The sequence below is a fragment of the Nipponia nippon genome, unplaced genomic scaffold (genome assembly GCF_047370975.1).
Source record: "Nipponia nippon isolate SJK-2023a ecotype South Korea unplaced genomic scaffold, ASM4737097v1 scaffold_2, whole genome shotgun sequence".
NCBI classification, from domain to species: domain Eukaryota; kingdom Metazoa; phylum Chordata; class Aves; order Pelecaniformes; family Threskiornithidae; genus Nipponia; species Nipponia nippon.
This window is the reverse complement of record NW_028262336.1, coordinates 34,453,230-34,480,217: the sequence shown is the minus strand read 5'-3', so window position 1 is coordinate 34,480,217 and position 26,988 is coordinate 34,453,230. Positions and strand designations below refer to the sequence as shown.

The 26,988-nt window shown below is 45.0% G+C and overlaps 2 protein-coding genes and 1 long non-coding RNA gene across 14 annotated transcripts in view; 2 read left to right on the top strand and 1 right to left on the bottom strand.

Annotated features, from left to right (window-relative positions):
• The window catches only part of C2CD2 (C2 calcium dependent domain containing 2), a 37,771-nt gene extending 30,294 nt beyond the window's left edge, over positions 1–7,477 (top strand). For 2 of the 4 annotated variants that reach the window (XM_087757949.1, XM_087757946.1), the window contains 3 exons: positions 161–288; positions 1,432–1,744; positions 7,107–7,477. In XM_087757949.1, coding sequence (XP_087614075.1) covers positions 161–288; positions 1,432–1,744; positions 7,107–7,333 — 668 coding nt within the window. In that variant the 3' untranslated portion in view covers positions 7,334–7,477. The other 2 variants (XM_087757947.1, XM_087757948.1) reach the window with 2 other exon arrangements.
• A 2,205-nt stretch (positions 7,478–9,682) lies between these two features.
• LOC148055734 (uncharacterized) lies at positions 9,683–13,322 on the bottom strand. The gene is made up of 2 exons (XR_015704808.1): positions 13,259–13,322; positions 9,683–12,377 (listed from the first exon to the last, which is right to left on the bottom strand). It is a non-coding gene; the product is annotated as an uncharacterized LOC148055734 (long non-coding RNA).
• A 1,213-nt stretch (positions 13,323–14,535) lies between these two features.
• PRDM15 (PR/SET domain 15) overlaps positions 14,536–26,988 on the top strand; it is a 40,430-nt gene continuing 27,977 nt past the window's right edge. For 7 of the 9 annotated variants that reach the window (XR_015704804.1, XR_015704803.1, XR_015704802.1 and 4 more), the window contains exons 1-3: positions 14,536–14,610; positions 19,761–19,806; positions 23,162–23,255. Coding sequence is in view for 6 of the 9 variants with exons in the window: in XM_087757943.1 (XP_087614069.1) it covers positions 19,770–19,806; positions 23,162–23,255 (131 nt within the window). In the remaining 3 variants the exon portion in view is untranslated. Of the gene's footprint in view, positions 14,611–15,146; positions 15,408–16,907; positions 17,517–19,760; positions 19,807–23,161; positions 23,256–26,988 lie in introns of those variants that run through there. The other 2 variants (XM_087757940.1, XM_087757939.1) reach the window with 2 other exon arrangements.

Sequence of the window (26,988 nt, the reverse complement as noted above, 5' to 3'; positions counted from 1 at the left end):
AGAAGCTGGGTGGTGAACTGGAAGGTGTTTTGGTATGCCTGGTGTTTATACCTTTTCTGCTAATTTCTTTGAATTTTAAGTCAAGAACAAACTCTGCCTCTCTTTGCTCTGTTTTGTCCTGGTTTTCTTTCTTCCCTCTGAAATAATGCTTTCTTTTCAGAACTGCTGGTACTGAATGGCACCGATCCTGTTGCAGAAGCAGCCATTCGGCAGTTAAGCGAGTCTGCGAAGCAGAAGCTGAAGTCTCCTAGGAAGAAAAGCACCATTATCATATCAGGGGTGTCCAAGGTAGAGCAGAAAAAAATGCCTATATTTAATGCTTAGTACTGTAAACTCTTTGCTCCACTGAGCACGACATTAACTTAACATGCGTTCTGCTGTCTCCCGCTCAGCAGTCACTGGAGGATCTAGGTCTGTGTGCCAGTTTGTTTCAGTAGCTGTTTCAGGTTAAGCCAAATCAGGATGGGTTTTTGGGGAGGGTGTTGGTCTTTGATTGTTAGATTTGACAGCCTGACTAAAAATGCATGGTGTCCTTGGATGGGAGCGGGATGATTAGGGATTTGGGAAAGTCTAGGTGAGAACAGAGGATAATTAGTCTTTCTCTGTGTTTTGCCTATGGAGGGAAGATGCACACGAAAAGTATGAAAGATTTTTCTGTTTTTTTCAAAGTTGTTAAAACAAAACCCTCTGAAAAACGTCCTAGTCCTCTGGGCTCTGTTCCAGAGGAAAGGCAAACAGAAGACTGTTTCTTACATGGTATATAGCATTCCTCCAGACTTTCTTCATCCAAAGCCTCAGTCTCCCATCTGATGCTTGGTGCCTGGCTGTAGTCCTTTCCCTGCAGGCTGCTGTATGGACATTTGCTGTCAAGTCTTCCTGTTACGCACAGGACCCCTAAAGAGCTCTGAGTGAAAGTTGAGTCCGTGGGCATGGATCTCCTCATGATCACTCTGCTATGCAGAGCGGGGGGAATGAGGACCAGCTGCCACAGTGATGGATGTATCTGCTTGGGAAATGGGGGCACTGGGACTGCGTGGATTTGTATTTAGCTGATAGAGATGCCAAGAAGTCCTTCTACAAGATTAAACACTTGGATGTTTATTTTCTTAAAAAGACCAAAAGATTATTGTCTATGCATGCTGATACTCCATTACAGCAGCACATGTAGGAAAGAGTCCCATTATTAGCAGTGGGGCCGGGGATAAGTGGGAGGGTTTTCCAGTCATTTGGCATTAACAACATTATTAAACTTTGGCTATATGCTCCTCTCCTTTAGAGGAGCTAAGGACGCCTCACAGTGGCTTTCTGATAGCCTCGAGCAATACAAGTAAAAGTGTAAAGAAGAGAAGAGAACTTTTGCAGGGAGGCTTCTTTTTTTTTTTTCCAGCAGAGTGGCTTGTGTCAGTGTTGTCTCTTATTTTCCCTGGGCAGACCTCTCTATCTCAGGACAGTGAAGCTGCACTGATGATGGACTATGCTGCAGCCATGGACAGTTCCTGCAAGGAAGCAGATCCACCCACTGTGGAGGAAGCTGTTGGAAAAGTCACCTCTGATGAAAAGCTATCGTTAGGTGCTTCAGAGATAGTACCCGACACTGACCCCCAGCAAAGTGCCCGTAAGGCTTGGGGTTTGGAGAATGGCAGCCAACAGTGGGACACCAACACACTCTTAGACCAGACCTGTGAAGAAATATCTGGGAGCTCATTAAGTGTTTCAGAAACTGGGAGCATGAAAAAATCTAAAGGTATGTGATCCTTACCTCCGCTTTAGTGAATGGCTGCTTTCTCTACGTAATTGGCACTGTCATGCAACGCTGTAGTAGTTCATCCTTTCTTACTGGTTTTTGTCCTTAAACTCCTTGTGATTGTGGTGCTGGTTGAAGCTGTCTTACCAGCAGCCATAAAGAGTTCAGTCCTCTGGCTCTGCAAGACATGGCAGGCTCTCTTACGCTCCCCTCCATCAGGAAACAGAAGGGCACACCCTTAGAAGTTGAAGGGCAGCTCACTAAGCCCAACTCAGTTATCTGGGAGAGAAATAACTAGGCACATTGTCAATTCCTTGATGAAAACCGTGCTCTTGTAAACAAGGACTTGCGCTATACTAGCAGCCCCATTACTAATGTGAAAATGGCAGGGTTCGATGGTTGCTTTCTGGTACGTTTCTTCTTCTTCACATCTCTGAGCACAGGACTCCCCTGCCCTCACTAAGGCATGTGTTCAGGAAGGACCACGGCTAAACCAGAAGTATACTCACTCATAACTGCCTTGTGAACAGTTTCTGCCTTTTCACTGATTTTATTAATACGTAGTTTGCTAAAGAAAATGGAATAAAGGGTGATTTAATAAGTAAATAAAGGGTCAGATCATTTTGCTCATGTAGTTACACACCTGGATAGCTGCAGTTTGAAAATGTCTTAGGATTCTTTGTGTTTCCCTTATAAATCCATTAACCTCTGAGGCTGTAGTACTGGTTTGTGGCTAAGTGGTAAGGACAGGGGCTGTTAGGAAGTCTGACACAAGAGCCAGTGCAGTGGACTAAGTCCTGAACAGGTGGCACACAAGTCTCATGGGCTGCACATTGAAGTTGCAAAAATTGTTGTGTTTCTCACCCATACGCATCCCTCTGTCGCGTTATTATTTTCTATTCTTTCCTTACCCAGAGATACTGTAAAATGGCTTACTACAAAACCTCAGTATATTACTAGATTTTTGTAATCCCCGCCCCATAAGGCATACACTGGACCTCTTTGCCAAGGCTTTTCCTTAGAGCATCGAGGTTTTCTGGCCTTCTCACAGCTGTATTGCTCCACGTGATAGATCAGGATGGTACAGCCACAGTCAGTTTGACATAGATGGCTGGGCACTGGAAAGTTTTGACTGTGTTTGGGGTGGGGGTAGAGGGTTAATTGTGAAGGGATGTCTCATTTGGAGCCTGGAAAAGTTTAGGAAGCTGTATGAGATTTTGCAAAACCTCTGGACTCTTCTTTGACATGTTATTCTAAAATAAGCAAGTGGAAGTTTGTATGTGAACTGTTGTCTAGTTTTGTTTTTCCCTGTGCAGTATGTTGCAAAGAGATCAGGCTTCTAAAGATCCTGTTTACACGGTGTAGTCCAGAACTGCTAAAAAGTGCAAAGTATGCCTTATATTTGAGAGTTGTCTCATCTTGAAAAAAACATTTTAAAAACCACTCTCAAATCCCTTTCTTCATACATGGATCTCTTCATGGAAGTCTTGTATCTCTGCTTTGTCATAGCTGAGGAGCATTTTATGGAGTGAGGTAGGAAAACATTTCCACCCCTCTGCCCTCAGTCAGCTTTGAATAGTTCAAGGTTTCTGTTTTGTCACTTTCCCTTAAAAAAAAAGGACACAAAACCAAATACAACAAAAAAACTCCAAAAGCCCCAAACAAAACAAAACCCCTTCTGCTTTAAAAAGCCTCGTGTATGGTATTAATGTCTTAAAGTTAGCACTGTGTCTTTTTTTTTTTCTACTCTTACGTATTTTTGGTTTTTACCTTTCTGATTTCCTCTTTCTTACCTATTCCCTTTTATAAACTTAAGAGGACTACTATGCCAACCAGAATTAATTACCTACACAGTAAGTTGGTTTTGTCTTATTTTTTTAAGAAAATGTAGCTTTACAATGGTACACTCATTGTAAAAACTGAAGCAAAACATAGTTTGGCACCCGTTTTCTTCTTCCCCCATCCATTTCTTTCCTCCATCCAAGATTACCTTCCCGTGCTCAGGTGTCTTAGCAGACAAGTCTGCTGTAACAGATAATTCTTCTGGTGGTCGTGCTGTCCAGGTGGGTCATGCAGAATGGACAGCAAGGAGGGCTTGGAGGGGTGCTCGACATTACTGATCTCTCTCCGTCATGCCCATTCCTGTAGTATCTGGTTATCAATCCGACATCTGCTCATGCAAACCATGTGTGACCCCATAACTGTATATGGATATGCAGAATGCTTATTTTAAAACCTGCTGCTTACAGTTTTCTAGATCTCTTTTCTAGCCTAACTCGTAGAGCTACAAGGACCTTAGCAGGTATTTACAAAACCACCTGGATAAAAACTGTTTTGGAAGTTGGGAAGGAATGGAAAAAGCGCTCTCTATTCGTATCCCTGTAGATGTGGAAGGAAATCTTTCTTCATTAACAAAAATGAGATTCAGAAGTGATCCTAGCCCCACAAGCATTTTCAGGACACCCTAAACTAGTGCACAGGAGACTAGTCAGTCTGTACAGCACTTTTGACATGCTCTCTGCTTATCTCCTGGTGTTAGGGGCAGAGTTGGCATATGGATCCTGTTGCACTCCAGAAGTAAGCATGCAAATAGCACGAGCATCGCCAAGCTTCTGATTTGACCTACCCTGCCTTCTTAGCAGGGGTGCATGCCTCCGCAACAGCTGGAGCCACTGTCAGGCAGCACGTACCAAACTGGCTGGAGACTGATGGGTGGCAGCAGGGATGTGGCAAGCTTCCAGGTAGCAGTGACCTCAGTACCTCCAAAAACACAGAGAGCTGTCATGTTGGGGGGCTGCTGCTTGTGCCGAGTCTGTGCTGCTCTCAGGAAGCGCTGCCTGCAGTTTTGCAGCTGCAGTGAGTTGTCTCAGGCCACTGGCACAATTTCTGCAGCATTCCTGGTTCGGTTTGATTTCCTAGTATGGGAAATCAGTCTGAATGGATAGGACTAAATAGCTGCTTACGGATAAACCCCTCTGTCCTACTCCTTCTGTTGGCACAGCTTCAGCTGCAGCTGCCAAGACTGCTGGGCAGAACAGCTGACTGCTAAAACAAAAGCCGCACAGCAGCAAGGCCTCATCAATCCCCCCCAGCCTTTGCATATTAACAACTGTCAGCATCGTGGGGTTGAACACTGTTTCTTTTATGCTGTTGACAACAGCTTGAAGTGGTACTGCCTTGCCAAAAAGATCAATCAGAGGGTGATGGGAGGGCAGCCAAGATTCAAATCCATGAGTTCCAGTCTCTTTCAGCTGACTTCTGCTTCCATCCCATCGTGCCCTGTGAGAAAAATCTCAGCAGCAGCACGACAAAACATGCTAGAATATCCTCCCAGGTCATGAGTGCTTAGTCCTTAAAATACAAATAACCTCAAGCACATGTTTGTAACTGCTCTGGTCTGACCAGAGAAGCATCTGGCTGCGTGCAACAGAGCTGCCATGAAATACCTGTGCTGCAGCTGTCGCTGTGCAAAATGAGACACAGCCTGTGTCAAGTCCTTGGGGGACATATATGTAATTCTAGCTATTGCACAGCATCGCATGAAAGAATTAATCTGTGTGTTGCTTTTTGTATCCATTTGCAATGGGAGGAAAAGCAGAATCAAGACCGTGCGGTGACAGGAATTAACAGCTGAACTGAAAAAGAATCGGGAAACCTGATAGCGGTGCGGGAACGAGGTGTGGAAGCTTTGCCAGGGAGATGACTGTCCTCACATACTAGTCTGACTGCCAGAAGGCTCCTGTGTTGGCTTGCTACCTGGGTCCTCCTTCGCTCAGATTGGCTCCTGCCACTTGGACAACACCACCACCCAATTCTGCACGAAACTGTTGCTATTTTAACATTAGGCTGATGTACTGACACCAGGCAGAGGGTTGCTGGTAGCTCAGAGCGGTGTCCCTGCCAGCTGCCACCGAGCTGCCTTACACATCAGGCACATGTGTGCATGTGGAAAGGGAAGGTGGAATTTGGCAGAATGGTGGCTGCACAAACAACCCGAGCTTCCAAAGAGAAGAGTACTGGTGGCTGGTGTTGGCAGCCTGAGTCTTGAGGCTCTCATGAGATGACAGCTGCAATTGCCTTGGCTGCATAACAGGTTTTACATGGGATGAAGGGAAGGAATACAACAAAATAAAGCAACCTAATTTACCGCAGAAGGGATTTGAGCAAATTTCTGAACCTATTGGAAGCAGATGTAATATTATTTTCAATCTGCTTGAAGTGAATTGCTATTTCTACCAGGATTTTAAAAGAGCAAATGCTTCGTGATTGTTATTCTAGGTGGTGCTACTGGATTCGTATAGAATACATGCTGTCTGGCTTGTATGGGCCTACTGCATGCAGGTTGACTGCCAGGTACTTGTTCTCTGGCACCAACAGTGTCCTTCACCTTAAATTAAAGTGCCACCTTCATGTTGTGCATCACAGGCTAATCTTTTCTTTTCAGCTCCTTTGATCTCTGAAACAACAAAGAGTAACATTACTTCCTCTATTTCATTCTTTTTATAAAATACTCTGTACTTCTATTGTATTGGAAAGATTGGATATGCCTGTTTGACGTGTGAGAACCCAGTGTACAACCCACACCAAACGCTGTGCATGTCTATGAACACTACCATGGCTTTCAGAAGAGCATTTGAAACTAATAAAGTGTAAGGAAGGAGACTTCCACAAGATGTGTGGATTGACTTTAGAAGCTGAAATCAGAGGAGTAACATTTGATTGCTCATAGGCATGTTTCACAGTAGCTTTCCTTTCTTTTCAGTGGCATCATTTCTGAAGAAAAGGAAAATTCCCTTTTTCTTTAGTGCTCCTCTAGCAGTGTATGTGAGCTCTTCTCTCCTGAACGTTTCTGCTAACTGTACAAGTGTGTGTATATGCATAGATGTAGAACTAGCACAGTCTGTCATGATTTGGTTTGCATGATACTTGCATGGAATGAGGAGAAGCGGAGAAATACACACTTCCATGGAGTCTGAATTTCTCAGTGGTGTTCAGTTGGGATAGAGCTGGATCAACAGCGGGGCAAGGAGGACTCGGTAGCATGTAGTGTATGTATGTCTGCCTCTGGCTGAAAGCACGACGATTTCTTGCATTTGCCAGTATCTGAGATCACTTGTTCCAAGGTGGAACTCCTACTCTTGTGGCCTCTAGGTTACAAACCATCAATATTCTTGCTTTAGATTCACCACGCTCTTAGCTTTCTAATATTGTTTGCATAGTTACCAGGGTGATGCTTACACTGGAAATGTTAAGACCAAGGCTTTTTTCAGTCGTGCTGCAGTTACAGTTAAAGCTGAGCTCCAAGAGGAAAGCAACCTGTTCTGTCTAAAGTGTCCTGCACATCTGCTGTTTGCTTCTGCAGGTGGGATTTTGAAAAAAAGCGCAAAGCTTTTTTTCCGCCGGCGGCATCATCAGAAGGATCCGGGAATGAGTCAGTCACACAACGATCTTGTCTACCTGCAGCAGCCACTGTCAGAGGAAACACGCAAGAAGGGAGGCACGCTTTCACGTATTCTGAACAGAAAGCTCCTTTCCAAAAACAAAAGCAAGAACAAACTGAATGGTGCTTCGGCAGAACCATACGTATAAGACTGAACACTCTCTGATGGGATACTTGCACATCAGTTGACCATTTGTTTACAGAGCAGTACTACAGAACACAAATACGGCTGATGACTTGCGTAAAATGATGTTCACTAATGCAGTGGTCCAGGAATAAACAGAAAGCTTGTCTTTTTTGTTTATTTTTCCAGAACGCTTTTTCTCTCTGGTTATAAAGTTGCTCCTCCAAATACAAGCAGCGCTAATTGTATCATGGCAGCTTGTGGAGGACCATGTGGTTTATTGTAGAAGATGAGGGAGGATGGGGAATGGTGCAGGTGGGGAGGACCTGTGTGTAAGCACTTAGTTTACATTAACGGGGAGCTAAGAACTGAAACCTCATACCTGCTATATGGCTGAACCACTATAAAGAGAGAAGATACCACTGTGCTGCTTTACTGCAGCCTGGACTAGTAGCAACACAAGTCTCAACTTGTTTTTCTAGTCAGGCTGAAAGGGAAAAGAGAGACCCAGATCCAGTTTGTATTGTAATTTGGAAACGGGTAAGTTTTCAGAAGCAGAACTAAAGTGCTGATTAAGATAGCCTACTGTAATAACTGTAGCCTGCTGTAATAACTGCTCAGTCCATGTAGGTGGAGAGATGCCTTCGATATTAGCCATAAATCAATAAATTATGCAAATACTTATACTAGCATATTGTTCAATGTTCTGTGCATAAGTTATGCTTAAAAAAACAGAACTTTTTTTAAAGTCTACTTGAGTCTACTTGCAAACAAAACATTTACAAATTCTTATATGTAGCTTTTCTTCCCTGTGTGAGAAGCTGCATTGCTAATGCAAAAACCTATCTTAGGGGCTCTAATTCCTCCTCCGAAGTACTTGTTAGACAAGTATATTAACCATCATATCAAATGCAAAGCTAGGAGCAATAAGTGATGAATAGAGCATATTTAACCCTATAATGCTTTTCATTAGACAGCTTGTTTTACTTGCCACTTACTGAGATCTTAGAAAACACAGTTGTGAAGAGAACTTTTTAAAAAATAATAACAACAATTCCCTTAGTCGTCTTTCAGTTTTTAGATCTACCAGTGTTGTCATGTGGTGAGTGGTTGGTTGGGTGAGTTTTTTTACTTTTTTTCCTCATTAAATATTGCAGTTGGCTCCTTTAAATTAAAAGGAAAAGCAAATTAAAGTAAAGGCATAGTTCTTGTTTTGGCTATTAAGAGGAGTAAAATGTCAGTATTTCACAGGTACCATCTTTCGTGCATAGCTGTACTTTTCCATCATCTACATTCCTGCTGAGGACAAAGGACCAATCTTGTTTTCTTTAGCCAGGAGAAACATCCATTCCATTTAGATTACTGACGTGAATGGATGATAGATTTGCCCCTGCTTTGCCAACAGTGATTTCCCCCTCCCCTCTTTCCTCCCCTTAAGACATCCAACACTTTGGCAGATATTCAGGCTTTCAACTTTTCTTCAAAAATAGAAAGTCACTGAAGAAGAGAAATACATTTCCAAACTTCCAAGGGAGTCTAGATTCCTTTGTAAATACTTTTACAAAAAATATAAAAGTAGAGGGGTTTTGGTTTCTTTTTACCAAGAAAATATTAGAAGAAATGAACTGTCAAAATCTTTTAACTGAGCCTACTGTTTAAAAATACTGTTTATGTGTAACCTCCTAAAATCACTGTGGTAGTACAGCAGTCCAGACTATCAAATAGTTGTGCGTTTAAGCATGCTGCTTGTTATGAAAACACTTGAAGGCATTTTAATATTCTGTATTTTGAAAATTGGTTACAGATGAGTCTTCTAGAGCTGTAACATGCTTAGAAATCCCAGTTCAGTAATACAGGTTTGTCCAGCTTGAATGTACTTGAACACTTTTGTTTATTGTTAATTTAATACAAAGTAGAAGTTAGGTTTCTTCATTTGTTCTACAGTGGTTCATGATATCAGCATTAACAAACCTGATGTTATGTTCTCTCAACATACACTTTTTCCCTTGAGTTTACTAGGAGCTCTTTGCCTGACAGGGCAGGGTGGGGGCTCAAGTCCCTGCCATGTTTTAAATGCTCAGTCTCGTTTGCTGAAGGAGAAAACCACAACTGGTCACCGAGTTCAAGAAATCAAAGTGAGACTGAGCTCCATGGGTAGCACTCCCTTACACTAAAAGCGAAGAGATGTGAAATTGAGAATGTAAAGGGAGCACGTAACACTACTTGAAGTCATCTTAAATTATGGAACTGGGATTTTAATTTACAGAAGCTTTATCGTGTACTGTAGAATGGGGTGAAAATAACACTGAATAACTTGCAGAACAAGGAGTAGGGTTTGCTTGTAGCTTACCACAAAGAACAGATACGCGCTGAAGTGGTTTCTTGGTTCCTCTTTCTTAAGGTCTTGGTGATTGCCTAAATGTGTGTCTTGATGGTGGGAACGAGAACATTCTGTACTGCAAACTGTGTGAAGGTTTGGGCTCGCATATACTGAGGGAGAATAAACTCTTAAGATGAGGAAAGCAAGGCATTTGAGGCAAAAAGGGAATCTTGTTTTTTAATTGCCTTCACTCCTCAGGAAAATAAACATCGTTTGGTTTGATGTTTGACCTCCATATCTGGCTGGTGTGTTCCTCACCTCTTCCTACTCCTCTACAAATAATTTATGTCCTGTTCTAAAAACAAGCTAAAGTACTAAACACAAAGGGAGAACTGAGTTGCTCAGTCGTGACAACCCCAAAGGCCCCTAATATTGAATCCCATTCCCACCTTCCGAGACGATCAGGTCGTCATTTGAGATCAGGAGATCTGAGTATGTACATTTTTTGTGTACTGGTGTTTAGGTGTGAGTTGGGTCCTGACAACCAGCGTGAGCTATGCTGCAGGTTTGGGTTGGGAAGACTGGATTTGTAAACTGGCATAACCAACACTGCGACGTATCCTGTCAGGTGCTGTATATTGCTTGTGCAGTTGTGCGAAGGATGCTGGAGGGGATCATTTTGCTCTTTTATGTTTCACAATCTTCATAATTTTAATAACTACACATTTGAGCAGTAGAACAAATCTCTGCATGATATTACACTGAAAACTTCTTGTTTTCTGTCTTCCAATTTAATTACTTCAGAACAATAGCTTGGAAACAACATGTGAAATCTTTCTTCCTTTTTGCCCCTTTTCTTACACTTTTATGTTTCTGGATGTTCTGTACAGCAAAGAAGGCATGGTATTTATTTTATGAGAACTAAGAGATGAAGGGTTGCTTTTGCTTTTTAAAGAATTTTTCTGCCTGTAATTGAACCTTCTTATTCTGTGTTTGTGGTTTGTTTTGCTTTATCGCATTTTAGCTTTTCATTTGCCTTGATGGAGACAACCTGCATCCTTACCTAACCAAGATTTGCCTTGGCTTTAGTGTGAATTTTGACTAACTAGTACAAGAGTTAAATTTCTCTTTGTAGATTAAAGCGATAAAACTACCTAATATCTCAAGTGTGAATACAAGCTAGGTAACTTTCTTAAAATGACTGAGATCACTTTAAAAGTCACTTTAAAGAGGAGGGGAGCCTTTATCCCTAGGTCACCAGTACTTCATATCCAGTTCACCCTAGGAAGAAACGACAGTCATTTCACTCCTAACTATATATGAAACTTGTGTATCTTAGGCGGCAGGAAGGAGAAGGAATGCCATAGTGGAAAAAAGTTCATATTCATTTAAAAAGCAAAATACCTTTGGCAAACTTCTTTGACTTAACGGACAGGTCATAAGCTGTGCAGGCATAAATACTGGGCTTTATTCTTATGCTTTCTGTTACATTTTCTTTTTCCCCTGCTCTTTCTTTGCAAGAGAGGTTGGGGCTCCAGGTCCCACAGACCTGTAGTTACTGTCTGGCTCTTGAGAGGACTTGGCTTCCAGCGCTGCTTTTTTCGAGGTGTTGTACGGCCTGGCAATGACACCAGTTTTGAGGATCAGTGAAATTTTACAGCATTTTCTGGTACTGCATCTCCTCACTGGTTGTAGGTGGTTTTCAAGTGAAAGCTTTCTGCTGCGTATTTCCTGTAAAGTTCTGGTGTTCTTGATATGCAAGGTATCATAGGAAAAAGCAAACTCCACTACATAAAATGCTACCAAATGCATATGGGGAAGCAAAATAAGAATCTTGCTCTTGTTTAACATCTTTTTCAGCTCTGGTAGCTCTAGGTGTTACAAGGAGCAAGAGCTCTAGACAAGGTGGGAGCCGCATGGCTTTTTCATTTTAGTTTATTGCAGTTTTTGAATTGTAAAGCTGAAGTTTGCGATAAGTGCTTATCCTGGCACAGAATTAACTGTACCATAGCTCCGGGCTGAGACATTCCGAGTGTGAGTGGGAACAGCTGACCTCATGCTTTGACTGCCACAGGACCTAAGTGGATTCATTCATGTGTTTAAAGTCAGCATATGCTTCTGTACATTGCTAAGCCACAGCCTTGGTGACAAACAACTCAATATTAACTATATAACAAGGGTGATTAAGTTAAGGGTGAATATAATTTCAAAATGCTACTAAGCAAGGTGCTGGCATGGTGTGAAAATAGCGGGGAAGGATGGGTCTGAGGTGTTTCCAATACTATAACTCTGTATTTCCCAATAATGTATTATGCTCTGATATTCCAGGTGGGGTAAACCATTTTTTTCTAGCATTCAACTGTGATAGTCACTTCTTCTGTGGTGGGTTTTTTTTTCTTTTCTCTGTGTGTACGCAAAATTAAGTTGGTGCAATTAAGAAGTCTATGATGTACAGATTTATTATATCACTAAAAAGCCTGAGAAGAGGATTTTTTAAAGAAATAACTACTGCTGTACATACAATAAAAGCCAATTGTCTCTGTGTAGTGTGCTGTCCTACGTACCTAGTCAGCCAAGCATAACAGATGGTTTTCTACTCTCCTTCACTAATTTGACCTGTTGCTTAACACAGTCCACTTACCGGTTTATTCAGGAGCAGAGCTCTCCACCTAGGCTGTGCTGACACCATGGGTTGTTTCTGATAACCCCAGCCATGATGGTAGCCCCTTCTTGTGCCTTGAGAGATCACCTGAAACATGGACTCAGTGGGAGTCTAATGGACGAAGGAATTGTGGAACTCATTGTAGTTACTTGTTATTTTTTCTCTCAGTTATGTTGTATTATCCTGAAACCATTTGTAATTTTGGGAGCAAAGGGGGAGGAGTGTTAGGGCCTAGATCCTATATAGAAGACACCAGTACTAAAATGAGCACAGCCTGGGAATAAAGTTCTCTTGCGATCATTTTGCTGAAAAAGCTGTGTTCTACATTAATGCTGCCACAAAGCCCTACCAGACGGAGGAAAAAAACCCAAAACAAACACACACCAAAAACAGGCATTCAAATGAAAATAGCCATGATGGTGTTTTTATTTCCCTTCCCAAAGTGAGCACTGAACCTTCTTTTGCAAGGAAATTGTATGTTACCTTACTGCCCACATTTCTATGCCTGTTTATTTCATATCCTTGAAGTGCTTAGCTGAAATTTCGTAATAGTCTCCCAACAAAACCTTTTTACGTTTCCTTCCTGCTCTAATCTTGGGTGAGGTTTTTTAACTTGTGTGATGCCATTTGTGTACGCTAGCAAAAGTGACAAGAGCTATCAGAGCGAGAGCAGGAATGGACGTAGCACTAAGTCTGGTACCATACTCTTTCTTCCAGTTCATCGTTCTTAAACAATGAATGGAAGGGATTTTCATGTTTCTTCATCTCTCTACCCCAGCAAGCCTGGTGTAAGATGAAAGTTCACAGTGTGATGTTAACTCTGCAGAAAAGTGGGAGTACTGACAAAAAAAAACAACAAACAAAAAATCATTTTGGACATGCAGGATCCAGACTCGCATGCATTGTAAATGCAGATTGCTTCAGCTAGGAAACATACGGATAACTATTCTGAATTAGTTAATACTTACTCTGACAAAGTGAATGCACTGCAAGTAGGATAACCACCCTTGTGCACTGGATGCTGGAGAAACCTAGACGGAGGCCCAAAGACAGCATTGTGAATGTCAATATGCACCGAGATGTACAGGGAAAATAAGTAAAAGCAGACTATACAAAACAAAAAGCCAGTCAGCTTTGGTCTTTGAAAAAGCAAATGACCTGTACGTGCACTTAGATCCTTGAAAAATTCCCCTTGCTACTCCTGGGCTCATTGAAAAACTTCTGATGAGTCATTTTTAAAGAATAAACAGTTCCCCCTCCTTAAATTAACACTGTTTTGCCAAGAAGCAACATTTTCAAAATTCAAATGCTGCACTGTTTCAGTTTACCCAAGCACTTAACAAGAAGAGAGTCACAGTACTGTCTACACATCCGCCTTGAAACGGGGTACTTGGGCAGAAGGGGGTGTGGGATGGGTAAGGTGAGAAGCGAGAAACGGCCTGGCCTTAGCCAACTATTAGAGATGTAGCCGTGAGAAGAGCACGTCCCCTGGAGAGGACAGAGCTGGCGCCTGCTTTCCATCATCTTTGAGTCTTCAGGGGTGCTCCTTCTGTGAAGACTGGCCAGTCACACCACAGTGTGGTGTGAACAACCATTGCTGGTTGTTCCTGAATGGTACGTGTGGCCGGGCTCTTCGCTATGGAGCACAGCAGGGCTGGGCCCTGCTAACATCCTGGTAACGCCGGGCTGACGAGGCTTTGGAGCACCGAACTCGCTAGCCCCACGAGGTTTAGGTACAGAGGACACGAGCCCTCGGGCACTTGCTCAGGGCTTAGCTGAAGAAAACTCTGAGGGCCTGCACGCTGCTGTGTGCCTGACCTGGCGCTTCCCTCAGCCCTTCAGGCCTTTTGACAGACTGCTCGCGGGACAGACTCCTGCCTCGTGGCTGACACCGCCCAGAAGGAGAAGGGAAAACCCAGGTTGGGGAACCTGGGTGCTAAGCCAAGTTCAATGGCGGCCACCCTCCTCCTCCGGCCCAGCCCAGGCCCGAAGCGCCGCGGGGGCTGCCGCCCTTCCCACAGGTGTCGTACCCGCCCGGCTACGGGCCCGCCTGGGGAAGGGGGGGAACCCCAGCGACGCGGAGCGGAAGGTCCGGCCGCCGCCGGGCAGAACCAGAGGCGAGCCAGGGCGATGAGGGCGCCGGGCGAGCCGCCGCCGCCCCCCGCCCCTTCCCCGGCCTCTCCCCGCCCGCCGCCGGCGGACTACGCTTCCCGCCGTGCTCTGCGGCACGGCCGCGCGGGCTTCCGGTGGCGCGTGGTTTCCGGAGCGGATCGGAACCCGGAGTCCGGATCCGATCCGGGTCTGGCCATTCCCCGGGCAGGTAACGCCGGTTCCCCGCGCTCCCGCCCGCCGCTCGCCCCCCGCACCCCGGCCCACGCGCGGCACCCTCCGCGCCGGACCCCCGCCCCGCGCCCGGCCCGCGCGGCCCGGCCAACCGCGCCTCCTCTCGCCGCCCCGCCGCTCCCGAGGGCGCGCGGGGCCGAGGCGGGGGCGGCGGCGAGGTGCTCCCGGGGCGGCGGCGACGGCTGCGGCCCCGCCGCCGCCTCCTCCTCCTCCGCCGCCTCCTCCATGCCGCCTGTTCTTTGTTACAGCGGCCGCGCCGCGGCGCGCGGAGGGAGGGCAGTAGGGAGGGGGGCGAGGCGGGTCCGAGGCAAAACCCGGCGGAGCCGCTCCCGGATCCCGGGCCGGGCCCCGCCGGCCGCCGGCCTCCTTGGCGACTGCGGCGCGGTCCCGCCGCTCAGCGCCGACTGTGCCCGCAGCGAGGCCTCACATCCCCCCCCCCCCCCTCCCCGCACACACTCACGCACACACGCCCCGCGGTGCCGGGAGGCTCCGGCCCCGCCGCCGGGCTGCGTCTCGCCGGTGTCAGACGGGCTGGGGCAGCCGCGGCGCCGTGCGGGGACCGGGCGGTGGCGGCGGTTCGGGGGCGATGCACTGGGGCTGTGTAACGGCGGGGCGGGGGGGAGCGGGCGGCCCCACGGGCGGGGTTCGGCCGGTAAAGCCGTTGGTCCGGGGAGCGCGCGGGCCCTGTGAGGGAAAGGGCCCCGCTGGGGCTGGTGCCGGTGCCGGGGGCAGCGGCGTCTTCCCGCCGGCAGCCAGGGCCGGGGCTGCTTCCAGGTGCGAGGGCGCCATCCAGCCGGGAGAGGGTGGGAGAGGGAGGCAGCTCTGGTTACCCAGTGTGGGAACCGGCCCTTGGCGGCGGCGGGGCCGAGGGCTGACCCGCCGGCTGGCGGCTCTGCCCTCCCCCTGCCCCGGCCGTCCCGGTGCCTGCCTTCTGGAAGACGGTGGGGTGTGTTGACTGCAAGGCGAAAGGGTGAAAGCCCCAGTCTGCAGTGCTTCATACACACTTTTTTTCCTGCAATACGCTCGTTTTCTGCTCACGTTCGTTAAACTGTGCATATGCTTCATTCACCCTAGGTGAATATACTTCATTCACCCTAGGCAGGGTGAACATGGTCGCAGGAAATGTTGGAAAGGGCAGGTGGCATCAAGTCAGCTCCATTACTCTGTGTTCCCCCTGTCTGGTACTGAAATGGTTCCCCCTCTCAACAGTAACTGATAGAATGGTCGTAATTTCTTAGAAATACAAGGCCTCGCTGTCGTTTACCAGATATTCTGCCAGATAGTTTCCGATTACTTTCAGCATGAACAAATTAGACTTGCATCATGAAGAAAACAAAGGGTATTTTTAAGTGCATTCTGCTTGTGCCCATGTATTTCCAGTACCCATCCGCTTGTGTTTGCAAGTTACTTATTCACACTAGTAGAAGCCCATTGTAGAACTTCAATGGAAAACTGAAGAAAGAAGAAAGCGAAACTGGTCATTAAATTCAAATACATATTTTTAGGGATTGGGTATATTTTTTAATTCTTCTTACCTATTTTTTTAAATCCGTTTGCAAATCAGAATTACTCAACTTAATACCAGAGCCTAATTTCTTTCTTCAGCAGTTTATGAGGGGAAAGTATGCTTTTACACCAGGTCTTACATGTTTTGATAGCCTGTGGCTGGAGCGGTTCCCTGACACTAACGCTGCATGTCATGCTCTGCAACCAGGCAGCTGTGACGTTGCAGCCCCTCAGTGTCTTCATTTGGGTTCCCTTGAGTTTCAACAGTGTTTGGAGGCCCGTGATGCAGCTGGAGTTTGTGTGCTTAGCTGTGTGCCCTACTCTCGGGCACAAAGTCGCTCAGTTAATTATACAAGCAGAAAATTCTGGTTTTCTGCTCTTTTTCTGCAGTCAGAATTAGGCCTTGTACCTGTGGTCTAATTTCTTCTGTGTAGTTTTTCACCTGATTATTCACTGCTTAAGGGTTGCTCTCAGTTTTATATAAAAATATCTGGAATTCCCAGAAGCTTTGATTATCTCTGCAAGAGAAGAACATAATTATGTGCAGTAGGATGAGTGACTTAATGGAATATTTTTCTGATACAAATGCTTGAAAAGAAAAAAAGAAAAAAGAAAAAAAAATCAGACATGGCCCAGAACAACAGCAGGTGAGGGTAAAAAGCTCTGAAGTCTGTTTTCAGTGCCATCAAGTGAGCTAGCGTGGCGCTTTGTGACTCCATTTACCAGCTGGAACAGGTGGCATAATGTCATTTATTTCAAAAACTCTTGGGGAAATACAGTTGAGATTTGTGAGGAGTTTTGAAGTCTATGGGTGAGAAGTAGTATGTGTTTGCAAAACAGAATTGTTAAATGCACTTCTGCAGTTCTTCCTTTCCTATGCTTTCTGTAAAGTAGGAAGGGGGAGGAGGGTAAAGACCATGCAGGATTTGTAACAAGGTGCAAATACTAATGCAAGGTAGTCCTCTTTTTGCACCTGCGTGTTGAGGTGTGAGTTTATTTGGTACATAATATGTCACCCGTTCCTGTTTATTTCAGAGCATAGCAGGGCATTGTGCTGAGCGTAGGAAAGATGGATGACAAATCAGAAATTTTGCAATGTGGAAAATGAAAGTACATGCTACAAAAATGAAAATTACGCTAATGCAGATAATGACTGAGTCATAGTGTCCTTATCAACTATGTGAGGTACATTTGAGTGACCTTTCCAGTTTCTCCCCATCACCTTGAACAACATTTATGCTACTATGATTTCTCCGCCCCTTTGTTGCTATTCTCATCTGACGGCCCCTAGAACAAGACTGACATTGCTGCTTCTGCAATGCCGCATGTCATCAATCTGCTGTTTGTGAAGAATGCGACACAGCAAAGTCCTAGAAGGTGAATGCCTTTGACGAGCAGGTCACACAGCAGCATTGCTGGTCTTGCTGCGCTGTGTCCCCTGGTTTATCTGAACCATTGACCAAGAAGAGTATTTGTTAATTCAGCCATATTTAGGATTAAAGTCTTGTCAGAACACAACCTATCTAAAAATAACTGGATATACATCTCTTGAAATAGTGGAGAGCATCCCCAAAATATCTTGGTTAAAAAGCAGAACAAGCCATTTTTTACATCAACCTACAATGCACTTTCTGTGGCTTGTTTTGCACCATTATACTCTGGGTTTCCCTAAATACCTGCTGCATTGTTTACAGTGCTTTCAGGAAAAGAGCTTTTGGGAAATTCCCTGAATTGCTGCTCTTGCTCAACATTGGGCTTTTGTATAAGTGTTTGTTTTTATTATATGAGTTTAGTCCTCAAAAGCCATAGCCAAGGAAGGCCTAGCTTGTGCCGCAGATGGGCAGTGCTGGCCCCTTACTGGGGAAGCGGGTGTTAGGAGGGATTGTGCTGTTGACGTTTGGTGGAGTTGGGAAAGGCAGTGCTTGGGGTGGGCTGTGGAGGAATGCCAGGGTGCCCAGACTTGGTGACCAAAATCCTCCTTAGGCTGTTGCCCAGATAACTGAGCAGCAGGATCCCTCCTGCTGTGCCCAAGAGCGCCAGTGACCAGGTGTCCCTTTGGATTCGCATCAGTTGACATGCTTGGCTTCCCACCCAGCGCATCTCTGTGTGGTAACAGACTGTCCTTTGCTAATTGGGAGTAGCCTACGGGTTGGTGAAGGAACCTGTTTGCTGCTGCTGGTGGAGGCTGTGGATCAGACGTTGCTCCCTGGCACGCGCAGGCGCCGTCATGTCGTTAGCAGCAGACTGAGCACAAGTATGGAGTCCTTCCTGAAAGAGGGAAGGGGGTTGTTTGGGACAGGGACTTCACTTGTGCTGACAAGTCAGTAGAGCCAGTACCTGCGCAGAAGTAGCTGCTGCTCCGGGCTGCAGCCTGAGGCGTATTTCCAGGGCTCAGCCACGCAGAGCATATGAAGCATCAGTGTTCAAAAGTAAACTCATAACAGTGACTCCTGCTCCTACGCTGATCCTGGGTAACAGCTGTGCTTGTGCGTATCTTTGGCTTGGCTTTTGTTGTTGTAGTAGCAAATGCTTTATCTGTTTTTTGAACAGGGCTCTGCTAGCTTGGTGTGTCTTTGGTCATGTTTCTTCTCCTGTCCTCCTCCCTCTCACCGGTTCAGTCTCTTACTCCTTCCTGTTCTCTTCTTGACCGATGTGCTTGCTGTTTCTGCAGCCTCATTCTCTTTTAAACTTGGGTCACGATCTACATGTTGCTTTGCCTCGTGCTGGGGCATTGGGAAAATTGCTTATTTGAAGAGGAGAGCCTTTTCGTGGTTAGAAAAGGGAAAACTATCTTCTAGATCCTGCTTGTCTCATGATCTTAGCCATACATAATCAGCCTACTTGCCAACCATAAGTTAGATTGTCTAGATGTCATTGAGGAGTAATAGATAGTGTTTATGCAAGTTTTTAATACATACTGCCAAAACTGATTAGTAAAAGTGAATATAGATTATCCTTATTTTACGGGTGAAAGCAAATCGGTGAGTTACCATTTCATAGAAGATCAGTGACAGATGGGATTTGTTTTCCCAGGTTTTCTGATGCTTGTTACCACAGTATACCTTTGCCTTTGGAACAAATCGGTGATTGTGTCTGCAGTTTTTAGGTTCTTAAGATTATTGTGTTTATTAAATAAGTAATCCACCTTTCAGAGATAATTTTTTAACCTATTGTTCAATAAAATGTTGCACTGAACCAGATGGGCCTTGTTTCTGCAGCGGTGGTTGCTGGCCTGGTTAGTCCTCTGGCCCTGCTTGTTCTGAGGCTCCACAGGAGCTCATAGCAGGGGGTGCAGGGACACACAGGGGTGGCTGGAGGTTGGCGAGAGGAGGGATGGGGAATGGCATGAGGCAGCATTGCCTCCGAGAGAAATGCCTGTGAACCTGCAGACATTTAGGCTTCTTGGTAGTGATTTCAGCAATATATGTAATGATACAGCAGTCGTTGGGGGATTTTTAGCAACTTGAATTTCTTTAACGTTCCATTGATACTCCTGCAGGGGCAGTAATGTGTTTGGGTATGCTCTGGGTCAGTCAGCATCATTGCTCTGTAAAGGAATATTTCAATCATATGGAAAGCAAAAGTCATTCAGAACTAACTTAATCTTTTGTATTTTGGCAGGTTTAAAAAATGGCTGAAGATGGCAGTGATGAGACTATGTTTATTTGTAAGTATTAGAAAAGAAAATGATCTGCTTCTCATGATGCGACTTGTCTACCCAGAATGTTTGGAATTAAAGACTGAAACAGATTAAGTTTTTATTTAGAAAAGTATTTATGTAAAGGAAGCTCAAACAGCTTATGGAGGAGTAGAGAGAAGGTTGCTAATTTTAAGCATACACATTCTCCTGGTTTTGTTGGCAAACACACAAAGAGACCTCTGAATGTGAGTTAGCAGAACAGCTTTTTCATGGTTGAAGTAAGTGAAATTGAAGGCCTAACACTAGTCTAAGCTGTTCATTTGTACAGCCAGCTTTAGCAACCAGAGGTGTCTGTGGGGAACTCTGACCTCTAGCCTGAGTTGAAGATCTGCACCTCCACAGGAGGAGGATGCAAGCTTGTTATTCCTTCTGGACAAGCACAGTTTGAGATGCACTGACTCCCCTGACAAGTCTCCAGTCATGGTATTCACTGTGCTTTCTTGTGCCCCTGCGGCTAGGCCTGCGTTTCATGCAGCTCGGCTTTGTGATCTGCCTTCTACATAACCCTGTGTGCCAGACTGGGCTTGGTGATCTGGGGTCTGGACTTACGGGGTCACGGCACATGAAGAAAGGCTGCAGCAGTGGTGTGCCCAGGGAGTGCGGTGGGCAGAGTCCCATGCTTGATGGAGATTGGCTAGTAGGCTTGTTTCCCAGTGGCATACTAGCCCTGCAGACTCTCCTTTGTCACCAGCCTGGACGTGCAGGATCTGGTGTTACGGTGGAAAAAAGTTAAGAGATGCAGAGTCTGCTTACCTACTTGTATGAGCAGAGAGGGCCCAGATATTGTGCATCCAATCTGGGAAAAGCAGAATGGAGCACGTGTCTTTGGTGGTATGGATCCACAGTCTTTTACCCTTGATGGCTCCACAGCTGCACATTAACCTTATGGCAACTATATCGGAAAGAAAGTTTCACTTTTCCCTCCACCACAAATTCACCAGGGTTCCTTCAAAAATAGTGTGGACTCAATAGGCATTTTTATTGAGTTGCAGATACCAGCGGTGAAGTTACCTTGTCTTCCCCTTCATAAAAAGACCCTGGTGGATAGCAACAAGGATTGGGATGTGATACCGTTCCCTAATTGCACAGATAGAAGGTGTCACACAACATGATTTTCCCCCTTCCAGTGGAGACTGTGGTCATTGAATTTCTTGAGCTTTCTTGTGCTCTCTCTGAGTTTTTCCCATGGGATTATGGGGACTGCTTATGTTCTGAAAAAGTGAGTTGTAATAAATGATACCGTGCACTCCCATAGTTAACATCATTGAATATGTATTTCATAAACATAAGAGTGTTTTGGGATATTTTTTATAGAAGTCTGTGAATATACTCCCCCCAGGGTATTTTACCATTTATCCCCATGCTTAGTTTTGTATTTCTCCTGTGGCTGTAATCTCTTGAAAGTGTCACATATGGTGAGTGTAACAGCCCCGGGGAACGTCTGCTGTAAGGCACCCCTTAGATTTTGAGAGACATGCTACACAGTGTCAGTATCATATTCCCCTTGCTTTGATCATTCATCCGCAAAGGAGTGAGAGAAATGCATAGCTTATTCCTGCATGTAGTTTTGGACAGTGCTGTCTGCACCTTGTTGAACCTGTGCGGTGGCTATCTTTGCAGAAGTGAGGGGTGCCTATGTGCAGTCGAAAGATAAGGGGAATGACTAAGTGCTTCGTTTCCTTTGGCAGCAAAGCCAGTATAAGAAGCTGTCACTCTGGCTATTCCTTCCTGTCCCAGTTGGTTATGACAACCCTTTGTGGATGATAATCCAGTTCTTTTCAGCAGCCTGGTTTACACATTCCTCTGTGGCTCCTCCACCCTCTCTGGTTTTGGAAATTTGTATTTAGCCCAGATTATTTCAGTAATATTAAGTGCAGTGTGAGCTACAGGCACACAGGTGGCATGGTAAACAGCGCAGGACGGGGGAGGCTATGTTGCTGTAGGCTTGGCTTTAGTGCTGGTGCTATGTGGATAGCATTTGCCCGCTGATCCTTTCCTCTGAACAGCTATCTGGTGCTGTACAGCAAACTAGACTGGGGAATTCATTCAGCTGAAAAATAAACTGATGGGAAAAGCTGGTTGTTTTGCTCCTTGATTCACCAGAAGGCAGCACAAACAGCTGTACGGGTAGCAGCGGCCAGGCTTGGGGGTTGCACGAGCTGGTACTGCCGTTTGTCAAATGTATGTGGATTTTCACTACTAAGCTGTTTTTGTTGCCAGAGAAAAAACAACGTGGAGCTGTGTTATTGTAGTTTGGGATCCCTTTTCCACGTCTTAGAAGAAATCCTTTTGTTAGTTCACTGGGACAAATACTGGGAGGGAGAATTTTCCGGTTAAGAGTAGAGTAGCTTTACTGGGGGGGCATACCCTGGAATGAAATATCTTTTGTCTTGTTCTCTTTCCAAACAAGGTGTAACCACCCTCTACTTGGCATCCTTACTGGGGTTACCTGACTTGCCCTTGTGAGTGTGGAGCTCAGATGGAAATCACACTATAGGAATACAAGCCCCGTGCGATGATCTCTTCTTAAGCTGTGTCAGCAGCTGACCAGGCAGGGCAGTTTGACAGCTATTTTTCATAGTGAAGCAATATATATGCATTTGAAATCCTGTAGAAAGCCTCAAGTTATCCTGGTCTGAAAATTGTTTCTTGGGAACCATTCAGTTCTGGGTAATTTACAGCTACTTAAACTAAAAGTTAATTTAGGTAAGCTGACAGTGAATTAAGAAGTGGCCGAAGTGTATTGTGCAGCCAGCTGACTTGTTTGGAAAGGCACCAGAAGGTATCTTGGAGGTATTTCTCCCTGTGCCGTGGGTGAGGAGTGTGAGTGGGCCAGGTGCAGCTGCAGGGAGAGCTGGGCTCCCACTGCGTGCTTGTGCCCTGCTGAGGCCCTGTGCCAGTTCTGCTGCTGTTGCTAAAAAGACCACGCTACCCAAGCTGTTTCTAAAAGCCTGGATTCTGGTGAAGGCAGCAGTGTGGTTTTCTTTAGCTGCCAGGTGTTATATCTGAAGAATAATGCCATCTTGAAGCAGAATATTTACTGTGGATGTAAGGCAATTACTTGCTTTTGAGAGACAATTTAAACAATTGTCCCCTGATAGTACTGATCACAGCATTTGTTATCTCACCTGCACAGGTGCCAGCTATCAACTTGATGTTCAATTATACATGTTCTTTTAAGCAATATAAATAAACATCTGCTTCTGTATGTATGTATTTTGCCTGGTGCTAAATTTTGTATTTGGCTCCTGAAAAAAGGAGACAGCTGTCTTACAAAAGTGTTTTCCATCAACCTTTCTGTATGCTGTCTGCTTCCTTGCAGGGTGCGAGGACTGTGGGCAGTACCATGATTCAGAGTGTCCTGAGCTGGGCCCGGTGGTGACAGTCAAAGACTCCTTTGTATTGAGCAGGGCAAGGTAAGGAACGTCTGTGTTAGTTCTGACTGACCCAACACCCATGTTAGTTCTTTAAAACATATTTGCTGTTTAATGGGTGTCGCACTGACAGCTGAAAAGTGAAGTCCCAATCTGTGGAAAGCACGTGGCCTTGATTAAATAGAAAAATTGATGCACACACTTAAGTGCACACGCTCTACTGAATTGAAGCCAAAAAATAACTTGCTGCTCATCAGGACTTGGCTTCTTTGCTGAAGTTTCTGGCAAGAAGTCAGGTGGTGCTTGATGGGGTGATGACTTCTGTCTTGGGCAAGTACCTGCAACTTTTTCCCCTCCTGAGATGTACTGTATTAGTTTCAGAAAAGAGTGTAAGGATTTCTCATTCGTATGAATGGTTGTGTCCTCCTGCTTGGTATAACCTCTGTAGTTCCTCCACTGAGAAGCAAAACAATTTGTTATTATTGTGAGTCGTCACGAATGTTTAGGGGTAATGCTTCTGTCAGAAAATCCATGACAGGACAGCAGAAACATTCGTGCTGATCAAAAGACACAGATAAACTAAGTCTAATTAGGAGAAAACAACACTGAGTAGTGATTTTTACGGAGAAAGGCAATGAGGCATTGTCAGCAAAATTCATATTAAGGTGTAAAATGTAAGGCTAAGGAAAAGAAACAACTATCGTGACGATGTAGTACAAATCCAACAAGGGAAGAAAGTTCAAATGGCTTCATGTATTATGTAAAGTGTTTAGGGCTTCCATATTTCTTCTTGGGAAGTCACGGACAGAAAACGTGGGCACATGGGCAGCAAGTCTGACACATGCTGGCTACATAGGCCATACTGTGTATTCCCAGGATCATTTTCTAACAAATACTGAATGTGCTGGGTCTGCCACGCGGGTGCCATGACCCCTCTCTGCCTGGGCAGGATGCTTTTGGTGTCCCACAATGTATGTTGGCTGTATGTGTGCACGAGCTGTAGCTGTTTTTCTGGGCCTTCCCAGGAAAGGAAGCTCCCCGCAGCTCCTGCCAGGCACTGCCTTCCCATGTCTGGAAACCTGCTGCGGATGAACTCCTGCAGCAAGTGTTAGTGGGGATTACTCTCTTTAAAAGTCCTGACACTAGAGATGCTTTGTTCTTGAGTGCAATTTCAAAATGCCCATAGGAGTAATAGAAAATGGTGATGGACGTGCTTTTCTTATATGTGGAAACGAGGCAGTGCAGTAAGTCTCTAGCCCATACTAAGCAGATTCAATGACAAGTTAAACTATTATTTCTTACCTTTTATCTTTTTTTCTTTTTTTCCTTGCAATTTAATGCTCTTATTTATTTGTGTGGTGGAGAATTACCATAGTGTCCAGATGTTCCAACTGTGAACATTTGCAAATATGGTGCAAGCTGGTTTTCAGCTTTTTCTGACATGCAGATGTGTTAAGTGTTTCCTAGTGGAAGTGTTGGCTGCTGGGTAGTGGATGTGAAAGCAGAGTTTAAAAATGGCCGTGTTACAGAAAAGTGTATTTATTTTCCTGAAGAGTTTACAGCTGAAAACAGGTAAGATAAGAAAGCGAAAGAAGAAATGTAATTGCAGCCTTTATTTTACATCTGGGGGAGAGTAGCTGAGAGAGTGAGGTGTCTGAGGTTGAGGGCAAGTTTAACCACAAACTGGATATGAATCTCTTAAAAATCAGTCTAGTTGCTTAACCACATGATCGTTGTTTCCTCTGTCCTACTAAAAAGATAAAATTAATACTTTATGGTTAGAAAGGAAGTGTGAAGAAACGTTTCCTGAACTTCACTGTCTCTAACATTGCATATTCTGTTATTAAAACTGAAAGCATTTTTTCAGTTCATTTACTTATCACTAAGATTGCAATCTTTTTGTATTTCTCTTCATCTAGACAGGAAAACGGATCTGCCAGTGTCAACTTCTATAGAGTAGTCAGTAGCCTGTCTGATTATTTTTAGCTCTTCATCTGTTAGCACAGAGCTGAAAAAACAGGGTTGTGTTTGCTGTCTGTAAAACCAATAGGGTGGTTCCACTTATTTTGGAAGCTATTCTCTGTGTATTATACGTAGTAACAATATTTACTACATATAGTTCTTCTCAGAAGCTTGTTTGGTAAATGAGAGAGGCAGTGAGCACAGAAGCACTTGAGATCAGTGTTTGTAATAAGGGGGCTAAAAGGCAGAAAGGAAATTTACAGGGCTTTCATCTTAAGGGCTATGATCTGATTAAGTATGTAAGGTTTTAAAATTTGGGAAGAAATATAGCTTATTTTTTAAAATAAGCATGATCGAAACCAAAGTTCTGTAGAGTCACAGGATAATTCATTTTGGAAGAAGTCTCAGGATATTCCAATGAGAACTAATATCCAGGCTGTACTGCTCATTTTTCATTTTTATGTGTATTGTCTCTTCTGCTCCTGCCACGCGCCCCTGCGAAGAGCCTGACTCCTTCGTCTCAGTGACGTCTCTGTAGGTGTGCACGGGTGGCTGTTTGGGCCCCCACAGCCATCTCTTCCCCAGGCTAATCAAGCCCCTGCTTCCTCAGCCTCTCCGCACAGGGTGACTACTCTAGCCCCTGGCGATCCGGGTGGCCCTCCCCTGAGCTTGCTCTGGTTTGTCAATGTCTTTCCCCTACGGGGGACCCAAAACAGGAGGCAACTGGTAGATCGGATCTAGCAAGTGCAGAGCAGAGGGGGCAATCACTTACCTCGATCTGTTGGCTGCTCCTGTTCATACCATTCAGGATGAGTTTGGCCCTCTTTCCTGCTGGGACATGCTATGGCCTCATGTCCAGCTTGCTGCCTACCACCACCCCTAGGGTCTTTCTCCCAGCCAGTACCATCACCAGGGCTTCTTCCTTCCCCGGTGCAGGACTTTGCATTTGTCCTTGGAATTTCATATGGTTCCTGTCAGTGTCTCTCTCTGGGCTATCCAGTTCCCTCTGGATGGCAGTCCTGCCCTCAGATGTATTGACTGCGCCCCTCAGGTAGTGTGATCTGCAAACTCTATGAGAGTGCGCTCCATTGCCCCTTCTAGATTATCAATAAAGGTGTTAAACAGGACAGGTACCAGCACAAACCTCTGCTATACCCCAGTTGTTACTGGCATCCAGGCAGAGTAAGAACCATTGACCATGACTCTCTAAGCCTGACCACCCAACAAGTTATTTACTCTAGTAGTTGTGTACCCATTCAGACCATAACATCCCAACTTGGATACAAGATTATCGTCAGAGATAGTGTTGAAAGCCTTACTAAAGTCAAGGGAAATGACATCCACTGCTCTTCTGTCATCCACAAACCTGGTCATTTTATCCTGGAAGGCAAATGGTTTGTCAGGCATGAGTTGCCCTTAATTAATCCATGGTGACTGTTTCCAGTCACCTTCACCTTATGTGCCCATAAATGCCTCGCAAAAGGTCTTGTTCCATAATTTTCCCAGAGACTGAAGTGAGGCCGACAAATCTGTAGTTCCTTGTATCATCCTTTTGGCCTTTTCTGAAGATGGGTGTGACATTTGTCTTTCTCCAGTCATCAGACTCCTCCCCTGATGCCCATGATCTTTCCAAGATGATAAAGAGTAGTCTCACTATGGTGTTGGACTGCTCTGTCAGCACCCTCAGGTGCAGCCTGTCAGGTCCCTGGGCTTAGATGGCTTTCTCAAGTAATCACTGACTCAGCCCTCCTCCACTGCTGGTAGTTATTCTCCTCTGTTTATTTATAAATACTTGTAGAAATCAGAAAAAATA